This window comes from Trachurus trachurus (assembly GCF_905171665.1).
Source record: "Trachurus trachurus genome assembly, chromosome: 12".
In the NCBI taxonomy this organism is placed as follows: Eukaryota; Metazoa; Chordata; class Actinopteri; order Carangiformes; family Carangidae; genus Trachurus; species Trachurus trachurus.
The window spans coordinates 12,501,030-12,523,147 of NC_139908.1; the positions used below are offsets into that span (position 1 = coordinate 12,501,030).

At 43.0% G+C, this 22,118-nt stretch overlaps 1 protein-coding gene across 5 annotated transcripts; it reads right to left on the bottom strand.

Annotated features, from left to right (window-relative positions):
- Positions 1–535: 535 nt before the first annotated feature.
- Positions 536–21,190, bottom strand: prrc2b (proline-rich coiled-coil 2B). Of its 5 annotated transcripts, none has more exons than XM_083983069.1 (30): positions 21,034–21,190; positions 17,608–17,785; positions 17,316–17,490; positions 17,085–17,187; positions 16,752–16,815; positions 16,424–16,567; positions 15,810–16,123; positions 15,508–15,632; positions 15,261–15,424; positions 14,873–14,957; positions 14,628–14,787; positions 13,467–13,812; positions 13,173–13,369; positions 12,295–12,496; positions 11,981–12,185; positions 9,768–11,801; positions 7,607–7,770; positions 7,382–7,497; positions 7,139–7,280; positions 6,714–6,790; positions 6,280–6,567; positions 5,972–6,073; positions 5,644–5,839; positions 5,328–5,553; positions 4,949–5,189; positions 4,691–4,855; positions 4,464–4,543; positions 4,263–4,344; positions 3,680–3,889; positions 536–2,969 (listed from the first exon to the last, which is right to left on the bottom strand). In XM_083983069.1, exons 2-30 carry the CDS (start codon positions 17,720–17,722, stop codon positions 2,802–2,804), a joined length of 6,690 nt encoding a protein of 2,229 aa, XP_083839195.1. In that variant the 5' UTR covers positions 17,723–17,785; positions 21,034–21,190; the 3' UTR covers positions 536–2,801. The 5 variants fall into 5 exon arrangements, with proteins under 5 accessions (XP_083839195.1, XP_083839194.1, XP_083839193.1 ...); XM_083983068.1 differs by having other exon boundaries at positions 17,316–17,493; XM_083983067.1 differs by having other exon boundaries at positions 11,981–12,188; positions 17,316–17,493.
- Positions 21,191–22,118: the final 928 nt, after the last annotated feature.

Here is a 22,118-nt window from a genome sequence, read left to right on the forward strand (position 1 = left end):
GTCTTTGTCCGGAAAAGCATCCCTGGAATTTGACTCTGCTGACGTCACGTATGCTGCGTTCACCGGTGCGTTACTTTTGTTATTACGGTAATTTTGATAACTTAAAAAATAGCCTAGAATGTTGCACAAAATTCACAACAACCAGAAGAGGAACCAGCGCCAAATTTGTTACTGTATCCAAGTGTAAAAACCATGTCCATATAGGCCTAAACCAGATTTTGTTTTATCTGGTAGAAATACACTTTCGGCCAAGTGATTTATAGAGAGCGAGTAAACATTAACAGCTGTACATAATCAAACCTTGATTTCCCAGTTATTTTAGAGAGTGAGCATCAATGCCAATGTATTTGGGAATCGTGGTGGGTCAAAGCTTTTAAATGACTCTGGTGAGGCTTTGTTTATCTTGGTTAAATACTTTTATGAAAACAACTTCTAAGGATACTACATATCCCACAAATACCTCAGCCAACAACTGAAATCATTTACCCCATGATTTCTTCCACAAGAATTTGATGCATGGTTTTTAATATGACAAAGTGAGAATACAGAATCAACAGTACATTTAAGAAATCACAACTGCTTTATTTCTTTTCTTTCAATAAGCTCTTTTTTTTTTTTAACAAGGGAGAGTAATGACCAAATATCTGAAAGGATAAAGATCAGATAGGATAAATAGAATTATGCTGGATCAGCTGTAGAAAGCGCTGGTCCTCTTGACAAAATGAAATATGCATCTTAAAAGTACAAAAAAAAAAGTCAGGGCAACGTTTTGGTGCGGGTACAATGATGAGAAGCATCAAGATCTTTTGCAGTAAGGGATAAGAGGCAAAAACACTCCAAGCCCGATAAACCTATCAACAAGTGAAAGCAGTCCATTCTGAGAACACAGTGACCTTTTCAAAGTTAAATCCTTTATAGTGCCACAATATCTAAAATGAAATGTGGGTTTAAGCCTCCCCTCGCTGACAAGGCTCGACTGTACAGTTAAGTATGCATATACATATATACCAGTGAAACATTGTCATAAAGATAAATCGCAACATTTTGTAGTGTCATGGAGCGTTATAGTAAGCAGTAACATTGAATCAGTTATGACATTGGCATTGTGAGTTTCAAAATGAATGTCCATTACAAAAAAAAAAAAAAGAAGAAGAAATCCAATGATGTTTCCAACAGCTTCACATTTTCATATAGAACACTTTTAAAAGTCCTTCGTAGTCCACTGGAACTGCAGTGCGCACAAAAAAAGAAAGAAAAAACCTTAAGCAAAGATCATATTTTAATTCAGCAAGCAATGCTAAACGCCCCTCGTTTGTGATCATTAGCTTCTAACAGGAAAAAAATAAGAAGTTTTTTTTTTTTGGACCCTGATTGTGATTATAGTTAGGCTGCATTTATTGCTAGTGCCACCTCAGAGACCAGATGTTGAATAATCAAACAGTGATGAGTCTGTTTCTTCACAACAACTCCCCACAGTGTTGACAGGGGGATCAGAACGGAATTAGAGAGCAAAGTCTTTCAGGAGCATTAAAAGAAGAAAAAAAAAACCAAACTGCCCCATGGTGAGGGATGTTAAAATTATCACTTATATCACATCTTCATAAACAGACAGTTTGATTCATTACAACCCAAACAAAGCGATAAGAAAAGCAAACATTTCAATCAGCTATTTCGGGGGGGTTCCTTTACAGCAATTGAGAATGCAGCACCTCTCCTCCCCCACACACAAAACGTCACAATGAGGCCAAAATTGTTGCCAGCTTGATTTATCAAAATCCATACAGTCGACAGCAGCATAATGAATGCTGAGTTCAGGTACAGTCCTTTTTTTGTGAAATGTTGCTAGCTTCTAGGCAGGAGTCCTGCAGGTTTACACACATTCAGCACATCACATGCACACGCTGTATCAATGCCAGTGAAGTTCCCATGGAAGCAACATGATTTTGGTACAATGTCCACCTTTTTGTTTCAATTTACAGACAAAAGAGAGCAAGCAACAGAATGTAAAAGCAAAGAACAGAGTTCAAGAAAAAGAAATCATTTCTACCAGTCTAAGCAGTTTTTGCCACAGTTCATGGGCTGGGTGTGGAGTCCCAGAAGATGCAATTCTAGGCTGATGCACTTGACTTTTGCCATGTTGACATGCAATGATGTCCACAAATCGGAGTTAGGAGTGTCCCCCCGTTAATAAAATAAGTCCTTTACCAATAGAATTAATGGGTGATGAATTGAAACTTTATTAACCAGCAAAAATGCCAATGAAAAATGACAAACAAGTGCCCCACTGCATTTCAAATTCGTTTAAAAAATTTATAACAGACTTTGCTTCTCATAGCGAGTTTTATCAAGTGTCTGCCTGGTCTTAAGGGCTACAGTCCATCAACAGGGAGTTAATAGTTTGGCAAAATGGTATGAAAAATGAACCATCTGTCTGAGTTGGCCATTTTCCTTTTCCCCACCTCGAGGAGAAACTCAAAGGAAAACAGAAATATCTTTTATCTTTACCAATCTCCCCTTAAAAGTGACTAATAATAAATTAAAGAGGACCTTGAAGAGATCTGCTTAAAAGACTGTTTGTGTCTATGTATATATTTATAATATATTTATATATCTCTATACGTGGTGTGAAATAATAGTGTCCAGTTCTGACAGTTCAAGAGGGGGTAATTCATCATGATGTCCGCATGTTTGCCCCTTGCCTCGGTGCCTTTGGGATAAGGTGGGTCTCAGAAGGCTCAGACATTGGTCAACGGGCTTCGTGTTGGCAGGCTGGGTGGTGATGAGGATTTTCAGGTCCATTGTTATGCCTTGCCCTCCTCTACTTTGACCGCCTGGGGTTTGATGGCTCCAGTGCGTGCTGGTTTGGCTTGCCCTGTAGAAGGTAGGGGCTCCTGGAGTTTGCTGGTCATGCCCCCAGATGGTGTCTTGCCCTCACCCACTGCCTTGCGCACTTCTCTGATGGTTTTATTCTGCACAAAGAAAAGGTGGGGTCACTAAGATCTACAGCGGTGTATGCTGAGCTTTATATTTCTGCAAACACTTGTTTGAATAGTCCTAGGCTGGTGCTCGGCTATCTGATCAAAACAGTAGATATTTTTAACAATAATATTGTACAGGTTATTTTCCTGAAAAGTCACTTCATGCTTTTTAGCATTATACCAAACTGGACTCTCAACAATCATATGAGGCAAGAGATTCACAGCTTTCTATAACACAAAACTTTATTTCTCCATGATGTACAGTCAACTACTTCACTAACACACTGAAGTCATTTAAATCAAATTGAGCTTCAGCGTCAGATTATCCAAAATAAAAACCGCTTCATTCAGCTGTAATTATATCTTTGTATGCAAAAGTAATTACTGTTACAAGGGAGAAAAGTTCTAATTACAATTACACATGAGAACCATTGTCAGAATTAAGTACAGATTAGTATATAGAAAAACTGTTACTAATGTAACTATAAACAATTTAGATTTATTCTACCATATATAATATACATGTTGTTTTACAGTACCAAAATGCGTTGTAACAAGACTTTTTGGATAAGATAACTAGAACTGTTTACTTAAAATAAGAGCACACACTAGAACATCTCTAAAACAAGTGATAGAAATAGAAATAGAGAAAAAGAAAATGGATTAAATTAAATTACCTATATTTACAGTGGGTGGCTCACCTTCATGCCATCCTCTGGCCCTTTAACAGGGGGCTCGGGGGCCGAGGGAGGGGTGGAGTGGGAGGGGTCACGGCCAGGATTAGGGTAAGGGGGGGAGCGGATGATAACAGGCTTGTTGACCTGCATGACTGGTCTCTGGATGGGGTTGGGGAAGGGGCCTGTGGTGGGGGGGCGCATGTGCATCACCATGCTGCCCTGAGCGGGTGGGACCTGTTGGCCGTGGGGAGAGGAGGAGGAGGAGGAGGAGGAGGAGGGGAGGGAAGTAGATGAGGAGGTGGGAAATAAATGAAAACACGAATAATTAGCATGCAAGTATTCAAATTCTTAGGGCATTTTCAGACTTGGTCCAAAAACTCAAGTTTGCTCACATGTTTGTCATTAGGCAATTCAGTGTTCATTTTTAAAGTGAACCATGGACCATCATGTTGAGAGGGAGATGAGCTGAGCAGCTTTTAGCAAACAAAACACCAAACACTCCCGCATTAGGCGATGGAATATTTCTGTCATTGGCCCATGTTTAAAAATGCCCTGATAAACCTTCAGAGTTAAAACATCTGAAAATAACTGTATGAAAAATAAATACCTGTTGAGCAAAATGTGTGGGCAGGGGGCCTACAGGACCCCCAGGACCAGAGGGTTTACCACTGGGGCTGGCAGAACCAGGCCTGATGAAAAAAGAGGGAGGAGAAAATTTAGTTAATGAAGCTGCATGAGTTGTGATAGTGTATATAATATATAATTTATATATAATATAATATTTTTTTTGTGTGTATTTTCCACTGACCTGTAGGACCCTCCAGATATGCCTGGGGAGTGGTTGGGCTTCTCAGCAAACTGGAAGCCTTTCATTTCCATCTGTGAACCCTGACAAACAGGGAACAATCATCAATAAATATGAACCTCTCGGGTCCAGTGTGTTATGGATTTAAACAAATATGCTGTATTACACACATTTGTCAATACTACTCTCAATGGATCTGTGTTCAGAAACATTCGATCCACAAGTCGTACCTCTCGACTGCCAGTCATGACAGGCTGGGAGCCAGGGGGCAGCATTCGACGAGGGGCGCCAACTGACAGGTTCTGTCCCTGCTGCAGCTGGATGGACTGTGGGAGGATGAGATGCTGCTGAGCTGAGCCGTAGCGCAGCTGAGAGCCGGGCAACGGCATCGTCACCTGGTGAAAGGACAGATTCTGATTATTTATTAGAAAATCTGACCCAACATCAAGTGGACCGCAGCATTGAGAGCCGTTGTGAAATCCACTCACCTGGATGAGCTGAGAGTCCATTAACTGGGAAGAACCCATCCCAGGCCCCTGGTTCATCTGGCTGTCGTAGACTAGCTGCTGGCTGCCATTCATTGGCTGGTAGTGAGAGCCAGACTGTGGCTTGACCATGTCTGACGGCTGCATGCCAGGGAAAGCCGAGTACGGCCCTTTGAGAGGGGCTCCACCTGACAGCACCATAGGGCTGGGCTGTGACAGGTTGGGGTGCATGTAAACCTGGGACCTGAAACAGGGAAGAGAGCAGGGCAAAGAAACAGTCAAACTCCATTCAAATAGGTTTCATCTGAGCCACACAAGCAGAACAGATAACATGACAAGAGTGAAGCAATTTGACAGGACTGATGTGAATTTCACATATTACCTGAAGGGGGGAATAGAGTTGAACATCTCTTGAGACTGAGAGACAGGCAGACCGCCTCGAAGCCCCAACTGAGCCTGAGCCTGAAGAGACGTGTGCAAAGAGATGGGAATCTGCTGAGCTGCGGCCGCCTGTTGGTATGTCTGCTGCTGGGTCATGGTGGGAGGCACAAGGCGTGGCTGGCTTGGAAAGACATGGCCATCCAAATACAATGGGGGAATATGACTACCTACAGAAGGGAGAGGAAACAGCTTTGAAGTTTAGTTCTCCTCAAAGATTGAACCCTCATCAAACAAGGACAAAAGGAAATGTAGTTTACCTTGCATGGACATGGAGGGTGCTACTGATGCCACAGGCATCGGAGGCATGGACACTCCTCCAAAGGAACTGTAGCTGACACCACTGGATGAGCCAGGGAGGCTGCAGGGAGGCTGAGCACCTGAAGCACCTCCGCCAGGAGAGCCCTGCTCAGGGAGGGACTGGGAGTTCTCCCACGCCTTACGTGCTGATTCCATCTGAGGAAAACAAACATTTCTAATTGATATGCATGTTTGAATATCACAGTGAGTTTGGCTTTTATATTCCAGACACTGATTACATGTGTTTAAAGATACAACTCTGTGTACATGGGATTGTAATTTAAATACCTTGAGAGTGAGGTCAGCACTGGGGAAGGAGATGGGATTGAGGTTAATGCCAGGCTGCAGGTGGTTGGAGCGCAGCATTGGGATACTCTGATTGAGAGCAGTCTGTTAAAAACAAACAAAAGTCCAGGATCAGTCAATATCAAATAAATATTGCCTGTTGTTAAGTACAAAATACATCTTTCCTATCATTAAAATGTCCTTGAAGTATTCTATAATTGATTGAGACTGTAGATTATCCTTCATGCATTTGGATCACCTTTAGTTGTTTGATTGCCAAGGTGCCACAAGTACAGATTAAAATCACTCACATTGGTGGTAAGTGCGTCCTGCAGCTTGTTGACAGGATTTGACACGGGCACTGGGGTCGAGCCTGGTGGGAGGCTGAAATCAGAGTCTTTGGCACTGACGCCAAACTCAATAGGAGGCACAGGCAGCACAGTGTCCACGTGGATGTCCACACCATTGACTGGCGTGATGGGGCCGCCTTCCAGCCGATCGACACCCTCCGAGCCCTTGCGGTGCTTCAGGGAGCGTTCATTTCCAATGGGCCCTGGCTTGTGCTGCTCTTTACTCTGCTCTGGGCCAGCATCGGAGTCCTGGTAAAGAAGAAGAAAAGGCATTAGTTTGCTTATGTTTCTTGAGTTATCGAATTCAGTTCCAACACATTTATTAGTTGTCAATTGAACTAAAGAAATACTATATCGATACAGAATATTTCAAATAAAAGGTGGCATTGTACTACCTCAGAGTTGGGTTCACTCCCAGTGTAAGACACCTGTTTAGTCCATGAGTCTCCTCCTGAAGATTGAACTGAAAGAGCTGAGAAAGAAATGTGTGTCGTTAGTGCAAAATACAATCAATTTGCTTTTCTCAAAACTCCCATTACAAGAAAATGTTTCAATTATCACATTTCGGCATTAGATACAAAATGTAATAATACAAAAAAAGAGAAAAGTACATAACAAGGTAACCAAACTGCTGTTTTTCTAGAAATAACAAATAGGAAAGGAAACAAAAACCTTGTTTGCTGAACTGATTCTTCAGCTATAGTCTTTCAAATATAAAATTTGCAATGTGCCATTATAATGTAACACATTGTGTCTTTATGGTTACTGCTCAACATCAACAGAACCATAGACTTTACAGAAAACCTGATCCGTCTTCTACCTGAGCTGTTGGTCTCCCAAATTTCCGTTCCCAGGTTGTTGGAAGAAAGTGCCTCTTCAGGTTGTTCCATGCTCATGCTTCCCTGCTTTTTGGCAAAGCGTGGTGGTATCTTGGATGTGATTGTCCTGTTTTTCACTGGCACCTGACACAGCAATGAGAAAGGCTTAACATACTGATAAGATACATCCATTATGTTTATCCTCAGCATATGTTGAACACATGTTGAACACATGTTGAACTTACAGCAGCTCCCTGTTCCTTCCTCCTCCTTTCATCTTCCTGTGGGCGTCTCTGCTTTTTGGACAAGGCATCCTGGTATCCATCTGGATTTGAAACGGGTCCCCCTGCATCTCCCTCAACTACAAAAACATTTTTCTTAGAAATTCAGCAATGTGGGAGAACCAACTGCTAACATATTTTTCATTTCTATCAAGACTGAAGGCATTTATTTAAAATAAATGGACTTACTTGGGTAACTGCTGAGTTCATACTGGGACAGAGGTTCAGCTAAGTCCGTCTTGACAGGTCCTGGCTTCAGCTCCTTGTCTAATTTCTTCCCTGAGGGCTCAATGGGCTCCCTCTCCTCTGGCTGCTCTAGGCTGTAGACTGGGCCTGATTCATCTGGGCTCCTGCTGAAAATAGGAAAGTGGGAGACATACGTGTTTTAATTTTTATTTTCTGAGCACCGCCAAGAGTCAGACATCAACATTTAGCAACAAAATTACCAAAACCTCTAACAATCTCATGGTTTATTGAATTTTTGGCCGTTTTTAATTTGACATGAAACATTTTTTCTGTTTTGAGGTAGCTTAGTTCAGCAAAGACCGCAGATAACAGGTGGAATAAGAAGGAAACCAGACAGGGTGAGTTCAAACTCAGGCCCGGGGGGAACGCTGTCGAATCTAACAATGTTCAATTTGCCAATCCTCCTGTTAGGCACAGGCGCCTTTCGCACATTCATCTCGCCAATGAACCTGAACTACATTAGGCTTGGGCGATAGGACGAATGTATCGCCAATCGACCACCGGCTGAGTCCGTCACGGTTGATTTAATTTTTGGCGATTGTCTGGGCGATTTTTTTTGCATTTTATTTCGCCAAATTAATGGTCTGGCTCCACAGAATTCAACTCTAATTTACATGGAGCACAATTCAAAGCGTGCGTAAATTGGATCTGGCAGTTATTCACACTGATTTCTGACGAGTCTGAATTATTTTTAGAAGAGCGTTATGGCTGTAATGTTTTTCTGATATTCAGTGTGCCCTTATTTTGAAATCCTTGTACCGGGGGTTACTGTTACCAAGGATACGGAAATAAAAGTAGCGAAGCTCCGGGCAGAGTTGCGGTGATTGTATCCACGTTATTATACGTTATGAAAACACATGTGTCTATCACAACAACGGATTATCAAGCTGATTATCCATACGAAAGGTAGGCTGCCGGTTCTCACGGCCGGACTTCTGCCAATTTTTTTTTTTTTTTTGAGGGTGTGTGTGTGTGTGTGTGTGTGTGTGTGTGTGTGTGTGTGTGTGTGTGTATGTGCGCTGAGCGGACCCGTCTTATAGAGACACGCGTCTATGGGACAGGCTTTTATTTAATTTAGAACAAACCTTATGCTCAGCAAAGATGGAAATATATAGTCTAATATAATAAAATGTTTCTGTTGTTTGGATACTTTGGATCCAGAGCAGCATTCATTTACAAGTCAGCACCAATTAAATTACTTTTAAATAGCCTAAACGTAAACATTTAATAACTCGGGTCAGGTCGGAGTCGGACCACAGGCTTCTTCTTCTTTTCTTTCTTCCTCACAGGAGAAATAAGGTGTGCGCAGCGCTTCTCTCTGACGCGTCGGTGCTCTGGTTGTGACTGATCTGCTGCCTTGAATCCGCCCTTTATACGTGCGCGTTCACAGATTCACAGCAATTCTGTTGAAATTATTTATCTATCACCTGTGCTCTGCACACGTGTCATAACGGCCGAATATATCGTCAACCGCCGATTTAAAGGGGTACGGTGGCCGATTGGAATTTTTTTACCTATCGCCCAAGCCTAAACTACATGCTCGCATGGTGAGCAGTGCTCTGTACCTCAGACTATGACTGCAGGGGAAACTGTAGCAAACGATAAATACTGTTTCTGCTTCTTGAAACAACGGAGCAGAATGGAAGAGCATCGAGAGAACAAACTATCTACAGGTGAGTCGTTCAGTGGTGGTCGAATAATACAAAAATGCTGGTAGTGCAAGTGGGAACAGCATATGGTACTTCCAAAGTGATTGTATTGAATATCTGCACTGTTTCTCCTTACAGTCCTACATTTGTAATGAAGAATTTTCTTTAAATTAAGGTGAGAAAAAAATGTCCATGTTCATTTTATTCATTTCATGTCATCATGAGAAAGTTAGTCAGAGAATACTGCAAGGTGAACATAATAAAGGGAGAGGACATACTGTGTTGTTGGTTTCTAAGCAACTACAACAACCAGGCCTGGAACAAAGCACTGGAGCATTAATGTAAGTCCCAAGCTTACATAAAACATGCTACACGGCCAGAAGCAATACATATGGGGATGGGACAGTATAACCTACAATAAACCTCAGCAGAGTCTCTTCTACCATTCATCTCACCTCTTACTCCCTCCGTTCTGCCAACTGTCGCTCCTGTTAGAGGAGGAGGTGGGGGGGTTATCAGGTGTACGTGTCATCTTGCTCGCTTCCAGCAGCGACGGCTCCCCTTTCCTGTTCTGCCGTTCCACCAGTGGCCTCTGACTGGAGAAGCTTCTCTTGGAAAGTTCTCTTTTCTCGCCAGAGCCTGGTTCACTGTGTCCAGAGTCGGAGGGGATATCGTGTCCCTGTGGAGCTGCGCCTCCACTTCCACTTCGCTTCTCTCTCCAGTCACCAAAGTCACTGTTGTCTGATCCCGTCTCCCATTCCTCCACCTGGCCGTGCTGGTTAGAACGCTGGCCAGAGTAATGGCCACTGGGCCAGTTGTCTTCCCCACTACCTTTGGAGCGGCCAGGCCAGGGGTTGGCAAAGTCTCCGTTTATATACTCGTCACTCGTCCACTGGTTGGAGCCAGGTCCCTGCTCTTGTCGTAGGCGACGGAAGCGTGGCGGCTTGTCTTGACGTGGTGGGCGCCGTCTCCTTAACATCTGTCTGTCGGGGTTGTCGTTGTCAAAGTAGTACTCTCCTTCGCGGTCCTCTGTGCCATTTTCCATTAAAGAGCCGGTGAATTTAGGGGCGTACTTGAGAGCGTCGCGCTCGACGGGGAGTCGGCGAGAATACATTGTCTCAGCTCCAGTACCGTAACCGTTTTCTTGCATGGAGCCACCATTGCTGCCAAACTGGGGTCCACGGCCCCTCCATGTGGAAATGTCCCTGGGCCCTCCGAAGCCTCGATTGTAACTTCCGGTGGTGTTCAGTCTGGGAGGCAAAGTGCGACCCCCAAAGCCTCTGCTGGCCTTGGTCTTTTCTTTGAAATCTGTGGGCAACTGGTCATCTGTGTACACTTTGTTGGATCTCCAAGAATCTCTGTCTGCTTTACGGACCTCTCCAGATTCTATGTAGCCTTCTCCATTTTCAGATCCCTTCTGGCGACGCCTCTTGGGCAGTTCTTCATACTCGGAGGCTTCACTCAAGGTCTCACTGACATTTCGTCTCCGGGGCTTGCCCCTCTGGAACTCCTCCACCTTGACAAGGTCTCTAGGCGGTCCTCGGCCTCTGCTTGTCCGCTGGGCTCCGATGCCGCCGCTGTTGTTATTGTTGTTGTAGGCTCCTCGGAGATTGTCTCCACCTCGGCCACCACGGGTTCCACCTCTGGAGCCGAACTCCCTGAAGCCTCGACTGCGGCCTCTTCCTGTTCCCCTGACCGCACCAAAGGCCTGTTCCTCATCAATAAAGATCCAGTTGTTGCGCCGTGGTGCCTGGGGCTCCCGGTTTTCTTGGCTTTCTCTAGGTGACTGGCTCTTGCCGGTGTCCCAGGCGCACTCCTTGGGAGAGTCATCGCTGTGGGTGCTCAAAGGCCTCTCTGTCTTGGTGGGAGCCGGTGACTGACGCTGCCTCTCTTCAGGCTGTTTCTCGACAACAACGACAACAGGTGAGGCTGCGCGCCTGTTGCTGGCAGGCTGGATGTCTTTCTTCAAGTCATAAACATTGGTGAGGACTTCTTTCTCCAGACGGTAGGGGACAGGCTTCTCCTCGGGCTCAGTTTTGGGCTTCTCATTCTCCTTGTCTTCAACTTTGAGAGCCTTGAGAACGGGTTTCTTGATGGGCCCAGTTCTGCGAATCAATGTACGTCCACTGGTCTCAGATGGCTGGCTCGCGCTACTTGAGCTGGAACTGGGTTCAGACCACTGGCTTTGAGTATTCAGTCCTCCGTCTTGTTTCTGGCCTCCATCCCTTTTCCAATTGTCCTTGGAACCATCTAAGGTCTCGTCGTGAGATTCGGAGCCATCTTTCAGATGTTTGTCTTGGTTTGGGTATTCGTTATCAGAGTGACTCTGGGGGTGGTTCTGAGCAGTGGTGAGCAGGCCTTGGTCATGATGTGCTCTGTCTGGGCCTCTGCTCTGGTAAGAATGATGGGGGAGATCATCTTGAGGGTGGGTCAGGCACTCATTGGCCCTCTCTTCATATGAGTCCTGTTGGGAGCAGGCCATATCACTTCTGTGGAAAGGGGGAGGTATAAAAAAATTATAAAGAATGAACACAGGAAGAGAAGCCAATACGACCAAGCAGGGTTTCACTTTTTTGTGAGTTTCCACAGAGCTGAATAAAAATGGAGGAATGTCTTAAAATAATAACTGAAAAGTTTCCAGGTTCAAAGATTTAACACAACAACTGACCTGTCATCTGCCTGGCCACTGTCTGAGCTTTCATGCTGTCTCTGGTAAGGTGGAGTGAAGCTGCGCAAGGGGTAGCCATCTTGGTTCCACATTGGGTAAGGCTCAGTGGAAGGGGCTCTTCGCTCCTGGTGTAGGTTGGCATGACATCCCTCATCAGAGCCAGGACTGTTCAAGTGGTCTTGATGCATCATGGGCTTCATCATTCCTGCTGAAATGAATCGGTGTTAAAATCTGGAGTTTTTCCATGTAAACAGACTGTCATTTCAGTTGTAAAGCTAAATGCTTTATTTTTCTATTTCTAAATTAGTTCTCACCTGAAGAGTGGACAGTGTTCGGGTAGAAGTCCACAGGAGATCGTCCTTGTGTCATGCGAGGATCCATGAAAGTCGGCATCATCATCCAGCGAGGGTCAAACCCAAGGACATGTGGGGGATAGTAGCCTCGCTGGCCATGATTTGAGCCAGAGGAGGCAGGGTGACCGGACTGCTGCCAATGCTGCATCTTGTACACTTGCTCCTGTAGAATGTATTCATACACAAATTGCCACATTGATTCACATACAGTGGGGACTAAATATGAAAGAATAGCATTGAGAAAATCGAGCCCAATTTCATCCTCTGTGTTTGCCAGACCCTGTCACAGCAGCTATTCTCAGTTAAGGAAAAAAGTACTAAATAACGTCACAATGGGCTCTTTTCACAGCAGACGCTGCAGGAAAAGCACAAGTGTTACTAAAAACATTCAAGATGGAACCCATTGCTAAAATTAAACCTTCACTAATTACACCTGTGCTTTTCCTACTGGGACATGTGTTCTGTCAAACAGACAATCTAACCCAATCAAATCAAGCTATTTCGATTCACTGACAGGCAAAACTTCAAACCCCATCCCATTTATAAATTGCATTTTCATGTTCTTTGCATGAGAGAACCAAGGTATGATAGTTTTTTTTTTAAATCCTAACAAGAATCAACTTTGGATAATCCAATCAAAGTCAGATAGCTTAAGGCCCTACACAGGGCTCACTGCCTTTCACGTATGGCATGCATGCTGATGACTCCAACCTTAAAAACAATCCCTGCTTGTGTTAACTCTTGAAAGCCCTCTTCTCCCAGAGCAGCCACTAATACACTGACGCATTAGTATGTGATTAGGACTTTATGGGTAAGAAGGGGCATCAGCTGGCGCTCACCTGCTGCTGTTGCTGCTGGTGCTGCGGCTGCTTTTGAAAGCGGGGTGGGATGGGTTTGGAGGGATGACGTCCATTATAGTCTCCTGGGGGGGAGGAGGGCTCCTGTCCATCGTCCTCGCTGCTGCGGTAGGTAGAAAAGCCATGTTCCTCACGGTAACTATGGCCAGGAGAGTTGTCGGCAGGACCCTCACTTCCATCTAGAATCATATGATTGCAAAAGTGTTCAGAACTGCAAAAATGATCTGAATTTAATCTGCATTAGTTCTTAGATAAAATAATTTTTTTCTTATTCACCTTTTGTGCTATATTGCCAGTTCTCAGAGTGGCTTTTAGTTGGTTCCCTGTTTGGGGACAGTGGGACTTCTTTGCCATCTCCCTCTTTCTGGTCCTCCTCTGTCCTTGACATCTGTCTTTCAGTCTTCCCAAACTTCTCATCCAGCTTTTTGAGCTTTTCAGCACAGGCAGCCAGGCGTTCCTCACGAGCACGCCTCTCTTCCTCCTCTCGGCGCCTGCGGGCTCTCTCAACAGCCTCTGACAACTCGGGTGACACGTACTTTGCCCTGGCAGGAGCCTGAGTCTGAGACTGGCGCTGGTGGTCTTCCTGGTCAGCAAGTGGCTCACCTTGGATTTTCTGCTGGGCCTGGAGTGGTGATTCAAGTGGTAAAAATGCTCATATATAAAATGGATTCTGTATCTTAAAACACACAAGACTAAACCACAAGTTTTTTCTTTGTTCTGGAGGTTAAATAATTAAGCTCAAAATTCTCCATCATACAGTTTATGAAGATATTTGAAATGATCAATGTCCTTTACTTTTCTTTGAATAACCACAATGATTTACTGTGTTTAACAGTAAAACGGTGTCCAGTTCTCCAAAAATAAATCTGGACAGTTCAGTTCATGTTTACCTTTCAGGAGAAGTGTTTATAAGAACTTGCATTCCTCTAGGTTGTGGAAACATGGGAAAAGGGGAATGAATGACAATAACCTAATGTCCAAACCCAGATTTATACTTGGAAAATAACCATTACGTAGTATGTGTTTTAGATCACTGAGTCTTAAGAATACCATAAACTACCCAATCTCAAGAACAGCCATTCTCACTGTGAACTTGTTTAGTCAAGGAGTCTGACAAATTCTTTCCACAAGGAAGTGGCCAGCAGACAGACACATTTTCTGACCATTAAGTCTATCACATTCTCAGTTGCCAAGCAAAACTACTTTGTAAGTACAACATAGTCAGACACATATTGCTATGGTTACTGCAAGGTTATATTTCTCAAATCTCAGTTACTGTCTCATTAAAGCACACTGATATTCTTATGTTCTGCGATGTTGTTTAATTCCCTAGTCAAAAGGGGATTAAAGGACAAGGTGTATCTTAACTAACACCATGATAAGTTAATTTTAGATACATACTGTCAAGGTGGAAAACACAGCACTGTGTGTGGTTACCTGAGTGTCCGCTGAGAGATATCTGCCGTTGGTCTTCCTGGGAGGCTCGTGATGGTGATGTTGGTAATAACTCTCCTCTAGGCCCTCGGGGGGATAAGATGCCTCACCTGAACTTAGGGAGGACTGGCAGTCACGCTGGTTCGCTCTCTCCCATTCAGTCCTAAAACCAAGAACCCTTTTAGTAAAGATGGCACTCTAACAAGAGTGTTTAGAGAAGTACTGAGCTGTCAGGAAAGAACTCTCACCACATCTTGTTTTTTTCGTTATTGTGTTCATCTTCATCATCACTGAACTTGAGTTTCTCACTATAATCAACTTCCTCATGGAGTCCTGGAAAAACAACAAACCATCAGCAGGTGTGGCACGAGGTGCAGACGAGAGCATTGGGAAAAGTATGGATTTATCCATCAGACTAAAATAAGATAAATGCTTCTGTTCCTGCTAGTGTGCATAAAACAAGTTACACACATGGCAGGAGTTGAACAATTATTAGTAAAGTCAGGGCAGTGAGCAGTAATTGATGTTGTTGTGTGATCAAAAACACACAGACTATTTGGTATCAAAAAACTGAACAACAAACTTAAAGTCAAGTCACCATTTTATTTGGCCTGAATAAGTCTAAAAAATACTGACCAGCCCATCCGTCCTCACAGTCATTGTCAAGCTCATCCAAATCCTTCAGGTCTTCTGGATTAATGATGGCTGGGCGTTGTGGCCTCTCACCAGGTCTGCGGATGGGCTGAGAGGAGAGTCTAGGAGGAGCACGCACAAAGCGGTTCTCTCTTCTCACATCACCACTGCAGATTACACACACACATTACCAATTATGAGGTGTCACAACAGCTTGGTCAAATTCTTCTCACATTGTGAATGCACTTACTTGACAAGTTCGGGTTTGGCATAATTCTGTCTAAAAGTAGGTTTGCTGTCAAATCGGGCTGGTGCTGCTACGGTGGTAGGGACATGTTCTGTACCTGGGGCTTCACGTGTGTCTTTAGAGCACATCTGGAAACAGCAGGATGACAAGTGTTTATGATGGGAAAACAATTTACCAACAAAATGACTTCAGCCGTGTCTGACTTAACCCTAAAGTTGACAATGTACAAGTAAAACAAGTACCTTGTCTTTACAGTATTTTTCAAACAAGTGCCAGAACAGTCATATGAGCCATGTAGAACTTACAAATGCGGGCAACATGTCGTGGTAGACAGCAGTTGAAGTGTGGTGAAGCTGGTACTGCAGGGCAGTAGGGACGGTTGTTCTGCGGACTGGCTGGGCGGGTCGTAGGGAAGGCTCCTTGGGGTCAGCGACCGGTGACGGGGCCGTCACTACACTTGTAGAGGTGGTGCCGGTGGCAGAGGTGGGGTGAGATGAGGCTGGAGGGGAGCCAGTCTCACCCAGGGCAGTGATCTTACCCTCAGGATCTGCAGGCAGGCCGAGGGTCAGGGACGAGGGCTGAAGGTTCCTGCCACCACCTTCCCTCCAGCTCGTCACATCTTTTTGTGGGGAGGAAGATTTTAGACATCAGTGGTAAGTATGTCAGCATTTCCTTTCTTAGTGCTTTATTTGCTTGAAATACACAAGTATATGATATCAAAAGACATTTAGCATTAGGCTGATAGAAGCAGTGAGTAAACTGCTCTCTTTATCAGTTTTGCATCATTGTTTATGTGTTTCAACAAAATCACTATCTTCAAGATAGTCCGAAATCTCTTTGCCAATTTAATAACTTGCTTTCCAGCAGACATCATCTTATCTATGAGCGCCTCAGCCAGTTCTAGAGAGTTGAGACTTACTCTGGGGGCGGAGGCTTGGTCCTGGCCCATACGACGGATCGAAGCCGCTTCTTTCCTTGCCAACCCTGTCCTGTTCTCCAGCTGCCTTCAGCGTGGGAAATTCCTCGTGAGAGAAGGGCTGAAGTCGGTTTGAGGCCCTTAAACCTGATATTGGCGTTAAAAGGAGCAACAAAGCAAAGGATGTTCGTCAGACTTTGGCAAAACACAGAATGTGGTACTCGGTGGCAAAGACACAAGGTCACAATCTAGGAAGCATACTCTTAACCATTAGCATGTCATTTAAATTTTTAATGCAACTCTCAATTAAAGAGAATCTGGGATGACTCACCATCTTGCTCTACTGCCTTTCCATTTAGCTGGGCCCATTGCTTTGGTCCACCTGTGTTTGTGCTCTGTGAAAATGAAGAAAACCAAGGTCACAGTCGAACAGCTGCATTTGGTCTCTCTGACATGTGAGCGATAGTCTGAGTATTTTTCCCTCCTCTGCATAGTGACCACAGCATGGGCATTTTCTTTGGGCATCGTGACCACAGCATGGGCATTTTCTTTGGGCATCGCTATTGAAATCTGTATAGCATTAAAGATGGCTTCTTTAAGAGTTAATAATTGAGAAGAGAACATTTTGAGACAGTGGTAGACTCTAGATCCACATACTACATACCTCCTGGTTGGCTACCGGTGAGGGCTTCTGAAGATTGGAGACAGATTTCTGTAAAGCCAGCTGTGGCGGCAACTCCGGCAGCTGTGGTATTGATGCAATAGAACTACAAACATAACAGAAAAGGAAAAACAATCATTTACAAAATCTTGTACATCAGTTAATTCACCTGAACTTTGACATGATGATCAGAGGGGAGGGGAGTTTGAGATGCTTTACATGTTCTCCTCTTACCTCTTTTGATCGGTTTGTTCCTGCTTGTTCGCCCATCCTGTACCGTCTTTGGGCACAATAATCACGTTGGGATCGTTTCCTTTGTTTTCAGACTTCAAGCTCGGCAGATGAGCAGGTGGGGGCATGCGCCGGGCTGCGGCCACTTTGCCAAGACTCTGCAAGCCATGTCGCGGAACTACTGGGAGAGAAAACAGAAGTAGGTAAATCAGGGGAACAGAGATTAAAGACATTGAAACAGAGATAGACGAGAGATAGAAGTAAGATGAGAAAAACAAAAACAATTGCAACTTACCTGTGTTTTTCTGAGTTTCTATTGATTTCCCCTTGTACTTGTCAAATAGGCTGAGTGAGGAATACTTGCTTTTCCCATCCTTGGACTTGGTTATTTGCCCCAAACGATCGGACATTGCGATGTAATGTCATCGAGTATGGAAATTTTTCTTTGCGCCTCTTCCCAGTGCCTTCTGATTCTACCAAGAAAAGAGAAGGAATGTCAGCCTTTAGTACAGACACAAAGTCATGGTTTTATTAATGAAAAAAACAATAGGGTAACACCACTGTTGTACTATTATTGGCCTAAAACTAACCATAAATGAACCTTTACTCAATACTGACCCTAAAATTCATCAAGATTCAAAAAAGACCTGAAAACAGCTTTGAGTGGATTCATATTTAAAAACTACACAAAATATCTGAGTAGCAATGGTAAATATCAATTATATGATATCAAAATGTGTTATATTAAATTTTACATGAATTATGTTTCCATTACTACTGCATATTTGGAGATATCACCAAGAATTCAAAAACTAAATAACCAGCCAGATTTAAAAACTGGGTGTTTTTTTCCACAGGTGTAAACTGCACCTGCATGTTAGTGATCAGATGGGTGCAGTGTGGTTTTTGCAGCGTGTTCATGTGCAACTTTGAACAAAAGAAGGGTACCAACGGGACGTGACACATTGATCCTTTGTCGGCAGTGGCACTAGTATTTCCATATGTCATGGCCCTTAGCCACACAGACCACAAGCGTTTCCAGTGTAATCTCAGCAGCATCACAGTTGTGCTAAAAACCATTTGTGGTATGTTGGCTGGCTTGGCCCAACGGGGAAAACACCTTTCATGTTCAGGTATACAACATGTTGAAAAACAAACTTGAAGCAGTTGTCGTCATTACATGGATACTTGACATGAAATTGAAAGGTTTGATTTCCCTGTGTGTGTCTTTTACAAATCCTGCCCTGGAGGCACAGACAGGTCCAACTTGTCCTCAGACACCTGGGTACAGTTCATTGTGTAGTATTACAAGTGATTGTTTCTTAAAACCTGCACCAAGCCATTTTGAGCAGCTGTGAATAAAATAAATGCTGCCTAGCATATGTCCATAGAGAAAGTTCTTCAGTAAGACCAAGCAAGATAAAATGGCTTAATGGTTACTGTGACAGATTATTTATTTTGAGCAAACTTCAAGACTCTACAAAGTGGATTTTCCCTCCACATCTAATACCTTAAATAAGTTATCACCTCACATCTTAAATACTTAATTCCCACTAAAATTAAGCATGATGGAAAAGTTCTTATTGGCAGGAAATAAGCATCACGTTGCCATGCCAAGAATCCCTCCTCATTCCTGTTTGAAACTCATTTCCTTCACCTCTTCTCCTTTCATCTATTCTTCCCTTACTACTGAGATGCTCTGTAGAAATGATGTGCTGTTTGCAAAAGTGACTTGTGGCTCATGTGTTATTGGAAACCTCGTCCTTAATACACCAGGTTGTCCTTGTGTAAGCTTTGTGCTTAAGACAATTCACATCTGAAAAAAAACATATCGGCATAATTGTACAACATGAAATTGTTGGAATCAATTTTTCCTTATTATATATACATATACTCAATTAAATGACTGAGAACACAGTAAATACCACTTTAACTTAACACTGCATAAGTGCTCAATTATATGTGGATAAACAAAATTATTCAATTCTTAAATGTTTTAAACCGATTGCTTATTAAAATCTAACTCAATCCCAGATATCCCAATTATGAAATTAGCATCAGTTTATTTCGTTATAAACATTTAAATCTAACATAATAGTCAAATAACAATGTCTAACAATAGCAACAACGCAAGCCCTATTCACATGTTATACACATGCAAACAATTCATTCTCTCTTCCGTTAAATATATTGCACGCAAATAATTTGGAGTCCACGTGTGTTTTTTCTTATTTCTTCTTATTGTATCAGCCAAAAGTTAAATATATAAACGCTGGCTTGTTGCGCTCAGATTTCAAAAGTGATTGCTCAATCAAACTATCAAAACAATGTATGTGGAAAGCTGTAAAGGGTAGCAAACGCATTAAAAAGAGGGCTTCATTACCCTCGTTATGGTTTACATAACGTTAGCGAAGACGCAGCGGTCCACAGCTGCTGTTTTGAATATTTTATACACAAACCTATGCGAATAAATATCGTCGTTTGAGTAGAAAAAAACCAAGCGACGAAATAACATCTCACAGGCCGCTCCGTCAAAGCCCCGCATAGGCGTTTTACCGGCATTTCTATTTCTAAAATATCCGACTACGACTGTGGGTTTTATAATGCATTAAATCTAACCCTGCCGTTTCTCTGAAGTTATCTGAAATTTTAAAAAAAAATACCCCAGAATTTCTTCGAAGACAAGCAAATCACAAATTTGGTGACGCTAGCTTAGCTATGGAAGCTAACGCAATGACAGCTAACGTTATCCTCTTCTTGATTTTGTTTACAATTTACCACCATCTCTACAAGACAATTGATGCAATTTAATATAAGAACTTAAAAATGAGTCTACTACATGTATGATATATTTATTTTCGCAAGGCAGCTTTTGACCTCTCTAACGTTAACAATAGTTATTGGTGCCGTAACCCGCCGTAAGCTAGTGGCTAATTCCAGCACATGAAACTGACACCAGCCAGTTCGCTGCTCGAAAACAAAAACACAGCCCATCCCGACGAGTGGTTAAAATGCAATGATTAGAGCGGCGTTACTGGTTTTAGATGACTCTAAAGACTGTAACCCAACATTACCTGTGATTAACATAACAATGTAAACGCCAAGAAGGACCCTTGGTGTGTGTAGATGCTGGCCACCACTAGTAAAAAAAATATATGCTAACTTAGCTAGCTGCTGGCTAAAGGAAAAAATGGCTATGTAAACATGAAGTGCTGTTGACCAAGGTCCCGTTAAGATTGTATTTCATTGTCATTTCATATCTAAACGTGTGATCAAACAGGCACGTTGTTGTTTTCCAATTATTATTTTTTTTAACGCTATTGAGCAGAAATAACAAAACTCAACCACTAGCTTTCCAAGTTAGCATGAGCTAGCAACGGCAGTGGAAGCTTGTGAGAAACTGGCGAAACGGCAATTCCGTAAAACTTCCAGTGCAGTGCTTCAAAAAGCAACAATTGACAGGCCGGTGGATTTCAGTGCATTTACATTCGTGCTTGACGTGACAAAACGCGCTGTAATTTGTAAGGGAAATTTTCAACAAAAACACCACAAGCTTTGCTAACATTTCCAAACTAGCGGTTTGAACACAGCGATGGGGAATGTAGGACAAGGCGATTAAAAATGGCTGCTGCCCAGAACAAAGCAACAATAAAACTGGGCAGCAGAAGAAGACAAGCAAAAAACTGGAGATGTGGCAAACCCATCCACCTCCATAACTCACCGATTCAACGTTTTAGAGTATCTTCTGATTAGTGACAGTGATGTATTTCCACAAAATGTTGTCTACTAAAAGGATGGATGGCGATTGTAAAAGCCCAATCTTCATAGGTTGAACCGATAGCAGTGTTGTTGCTTGGGTCCTACCCGGCCTGAGAATGAACAGGGCAGAGTGGAGGCTGGCTCGACTCGGCTCAGAGCGTCTTACGTCACCGAGCGACGTAAACGAGGAAACTGCGCCTCTATTGGTCAATGTCATAAATGCGATAGATAGATAGATAGATAGATAGATAGATAGATAGATAGATAGATAGATAGATAGATAGATAGATAGATAGATAGATAGATAGATAGATAGATAGATAGATAGATAGATAGATAGATAGATAGATAGATAGATAGATAGATAGATAGATAGATGGATGGATGGATGGATGGATGGATGGATGGATGGATGGATGGATGGATGGATGGATGGATGGATGGATGGATGGATGGATGGATGGATGGATGGATGGATGGACGGACGGACGGACGGACGGACGGACGGACGGACGGACAGACAGATAGATAGACAACAGTCATGTTTGCATTTATTTATTTTATTTAAAGTTATCTCCTGTTTATGTTGATGTTCACAAAACTGTAATATTAATATTATCTCATGTAGCCTATCATTTATCTGTTGCAGCCACTATGTTACTTTGATTATAAAGAATATGTTCTTTTGTGTTTAGGCTCAAACTGTTTCACTGTCTGTGTCATGCACTAACCTAAATGAAGGAGGCTTGAGTAGGCCTATTACAGATTCTCTGTTCTTGTAATATATCTGGATGGGTATATGCTTTGATAAATGGACTGCATTATAGCACTTACTCATTCATCAGTTGAGACACACACACCAAAGGCTGATAACATCTGCAATTAGGCTACCTCATGTGACACTAGTATCTGCAGGAGGCACACATTAAATTGTATTTCTGTCTTGCATGTATACACGGGGTAGAAGTTGGTAAAGGTTCAACATGACCAAATTCCGGCTCTTGCAAAGTCCAAGCCCTTGCTATGACATGATAGAGTGATATAGAC